We start from the raw sequence: 4,182 nt of genomic DNA, 5'->3' as shown, positions 1-4,182 counted from the left end.
GAAGTGGCTTGATTTCTGATCTAATGATAAAATGAGCAATATTTATAGGCCTAAAAATGATCATTATATGATGCGATATCATGGCGATATCCAGCTGTTGACCGTCTTGTGTAGCTATATGCACCCCAGTTTCCGTCCGTAAAGCCTTTCAGCATCTGGGGCTGACCCTTGTATATGAGTCTAAGGCTTTTTCGCTTTAAGGTAACACAGAATGTGTCGAGCGAGTTTTCTGTGTTGGAGTCCAGGATTTGCTAGTACCTGCTTGCTATAGAGAGTGCATACGCGATATCTCCCCTAATCCTAAGCATAATATATATCAGAGATCCGATTATATGTTGTTACTCAATTCTTTGATCCGAAGGACAGATATATTTTGGTCTGTTTTCTGGCAGAGATGAAGTTTCTATCGGCGTGCTGATGGGCGAGGTGTCTTCCATCCCGGACTGATGAGGGATCTTGTAAATGTAGGTTTCTTGACTTAGATAGAGCATTCTATTTTGTCGAACTTGTTTGAATGGACTTGCCGAGAAAGTAGCTGCACTGTCCTAGATCTGTCATCGGAAAACGGTTTCTACGGCTCCGCTTGATCTTCTTTATCTCTGCGATGCTTGGTCTAATGGTCATGAGGGCCGTCAACGTATACTGCAATGTACATGCTGCTTCGTACTAAGATACCAAGATCAACGTTGAAGAGAGGCTGCGTAGGAAGTTTGTAAGGGTCTGGTACGAGATATGAGGTGCTTGTTTCAGACCGCAGAGTGCTTTCAAAGTTTGCAGACCCTCGGAGTGCCGTCTGTCATGTGGTGAGGCTGTTCTACGTAGAATTGCTTTTATGCTGGTTGACAAGTGTGCTCGCATCCCTCTTGAGATGGTCTATCTCATCTTCTATCTAATCAATACAAGACAAAACGGAAAAGAAGAGGAGGTCCCCATCCTCAGTCCACATCCACATCAATCACCTGCTGGGTTGCGCAGTGAATAACGCCCCCAGCCAAGGGAAGGCCACGCACATGGACTGGTCGAACTACCCTGTCCGGGCATAGCCTCTGGCACAGGCCCACGGCTGCTTGGTCCCGCAACGCATCTCCAAACTGGGGAACGATCAAGCCCCCATTGACAAAATAGAGATTAACGTAGTTCGTCGCAGGGTCCTCATATGACAGCGGATCCAGGCATTTGGGGTCTGGCTCATCCACGATATGGATCTCAAAGGGTCGACCCTTGGCGTCGGTTGACTGCTCCAGAATAGCTCGAATCTCCTCATGTACCTGCCACCACGCCCTTGGAACACTGGGATGTGGCCGTGAGAGAACTACTACTCCAGGCCGAATAAAATTGACCTCGGCGTCGACATGAACATCAGTGGAATCGAGTCCTTTCTTACCAGGGAACCAAATGATCTTCTCAACTCCCAGTAAGCGGCGGAGTTCCGTCTCAATATCCTCGCGTGAGAGACCGTGGTTGCGATTGTCATTAAGAATACTGCTTTCCGTAGCTAAGAGCGTGCCTTCACCATCTACCACCAGTGCGCCGCCCTCTAGACAAACCCTTGAATCGACCCGTGCCACCGGCGAGGGAGATACATCCCAGTCGATCACACATTTTGCAAAGTCAGCGTTTTCCTGGAGCTGTGCACGGTTCATCTTAGGCCACTGAATTCCGTCGGCAGCGCAAGAATCACCGCCAATCTCATCCCGTCGGCCCCATTCCCTGAAGCCAAAGTTGATGGCAAACCGGGATCTACGGTTCGCTCCGTCTTTCCCACGCACATAGACAGGGCCGGTGTCACGGACCCAGAGATGGTTGGTCGGGAATGGAATAATTGTAATGTTGGAGATATTGCCAATCGACTGTTTAACCGCCTTGTCGACGGTGGACTTTGCTTTGACCGCATCTGCTGGTTGAGCGTACAACCGGACAGGCTCGAACGTTGAGATGGCAGCGGCAAGTTTTGCAATGTCCTCGCAGGCGCTCTCGTAGTACTCAGCAGCAATGGAGATCTTGGATGGGAATCCCAGGATTGTCGCAATATGGCGAGCGGAACATGCTGGATAGATATATCGGCTGAGGTTCATGTCTCTGGAGCGCCTGGGTTACCCGCGTTGTGATTTAAGGGAATTGAGAAACAAAACCTTTACAATTCAATTGACAGCTCCTTTCGCTTATTAAGGCTTTCTGGCTGACTCTGATACTTATCACTAACTCTGAGTATTGCTCCTTGAGCTTTGTAATTAATATCTCGTTTTATGAATTTTAGGCAGCAGTCATTGTTATGCTCTTCGCTAAGAGAGGGGCTGTTCAGTGATTCGTCCAAACGGCAACCCGCGGAATCCGAACTAAGGTTAAAGGCGGAAACTCCGCTCTTCAAGCGGGATCACCAAAGACTTTAGGCTCACTGTGACTACAACATGCCCGGGCCAGCAAACCGCTACTAGAACATGCACATGCCCCGTAGGAAAACCCGGCGGTGCTTGTTATTTGCCTCTTGAACATTTCAGATGCCTTCCACTTCATATATGGCATGTTGGCTAATATGCAAACAAAGGAACTACTTGTATTCAGAGCCCTGTAAGAGGAAAAGAATCGGAACACGCGAAAAGAGTCGACTTTAATCATGAAATGCTGTAATAAGTAACCTTCATATGCCCAGTTCCCATGTACTGTATATTTAAGGAAGTAAGTGCTTGGGCGTAAAGTAGAATGAGTAGCTGGACGCTCAGCCGGCATGGCCACAACGTTACAACTGAGACACCAATTTTGCTATTGATATGAATCTATACGAGACACGTGATCTCCTAGCGGCTTGGCCGGATCACCAACTCCTTTAGCCCCTGAAGGCCACGCATCTCAAGGGGAATAGAAAGACCCCTAATACCACCTATTTGACCTATACTGCCTACTCTAATCGCTTGCCCCCTCCTCCTGATGGAGGTGGATGACCCTCCTGCGGAGGGTGCACCCCCGGGGACCCCACCCGTACCTGAAAACTCTGACCCCCTCCAGGGGCCTACCACCTCTATCCCCCTCCCCCGCATCTCCCTAAAGTGGAGAGCTCTATTCTCTCCTTAGAAGACTCCTACAGTGTATCCTGCCTATATGCCTGATAGGGCCTTCTTCCTATCTATTTATTAACAGATCAATACAGTTATTAATAATTAGCTTTTTCTCTTTAGTAACTAGAAGCTAGTACTATCTTTTTTTATAAAGATACTGGATTTAACTGTCTTCTCTCTACAAGACTGACTAAAGGAACTTACTCAGGATCTGGTAGCTAGGTTTATTACACTAGCCAAGCAGGATTCCTTCTAGCAAGGACTATTAAATCCTGCAGTAATATCTTTTCTACTAACTAAGCAGCCTGTACTAGTAAAGTAAATAAAGTATATCCCTCTAGCTAATTAAGCTATATAGATATTTTCCTAGGCCTTACTAGCAGTATCTAATACTAGCTAGATAAACTAATAAACTATTATCTATAAATACTATATACTGACTAAATAGTAACCAGTATAATAGAAGCTATAATAGCTAAGAAAAATAGATTTCTATATCTTTCTCTAGCTACTAATCTTCTCTAGTCTATATACTATTAGACTATATAGTATCTATATCACTCTCTTAGAGTAAATCCCTAGCAGAATTAAATAGATATAGACTATATCTATAGACTTTACTATCTTTATTATAGAAGAGGACAGGGTCTTTCTACTCTCTATATAGACTAGGAAGCTAGCTAAAGACAGATTCTTTAAAGCTATAATAGAGTACTACTAAGTTATTATCTTCTGGATCCTGAGATAACTCTAGTCCCTAAATAGATAGACAGATACCATAATTAATAATATCAGTATAGAGACAGAACAAGTCTCTAGTATTAAGCTACTCTTAACCAAGCTCTCTAAATATCCTGTTAAGAAGGACTCTATTACTGCAGTTATAGTCTTTCTAAAAAAGCTATATTATATCCTGTAACTCTTTAGCTTCTCCAGCCTATCTAGACTAACCAGTTCTAAGTAAAAGTCTCTTTAGTACTCCTGCTGCTACTACTTTTATAATTTCTGGGCCTACTGCTTTAGTGAGTGGCCTAGACTTGTTAGGCCCAGCCCACGAAACCCGGCCCAACCCGGCCCAACCCGCCAAGTAATGGGCTGGGTTTGTGTATACGAAAGTCCATACCGGGCC

The 4,182-nt window shown here is 45.1% G+C and overlaps 1 protein-coding gene across 1 annotated transcript; it reads right to left on the bottom strand.

Annotated features, from left to right (window-relative positions):
- Nucleotides 1-334: 334 nt before the first annotated feature.
- BDW43DRAFT_260378 (agmatine deiminase family protein) lies at nucleotides 335-2,187 on the bottom strand. The gene has a single exon (XM_032040198.1). It carries the CDS (start codon nucleotides 2,073-2,075, stop codon nucleotides 936-938), a length of 1,140 nt encoding a protein of 379 aa, XP_031905804.1. The 5' UTR covers nucleotides 2,076-2,187; the 3' UTR covers nucleotides 335-935.
- Nucleotides 2,188-4,182: the final 1,995 nt, after the last annotated feature.

The sequence above is a fragment of the Aspergillus alliaceus genome (assembly GCF_009176365.1).
Source record: "Aspergillus alliaceus strain CBS 536.65 unplaced genomic scaffold BDW43scaffold_2, whole genome shotgun sequence".
Lineage (NCBI taxonomy): Eukaryota > Fungi > Ascomycota > Eurotiomycetes > Eurotiales > Aspergillaceae > Aspergillus > Aspergillus alliaceus.
Note: the sequence above shows the minus strand (reverse complement) of the source record. Positions and strands in the feature narration are given on the sequence as shown.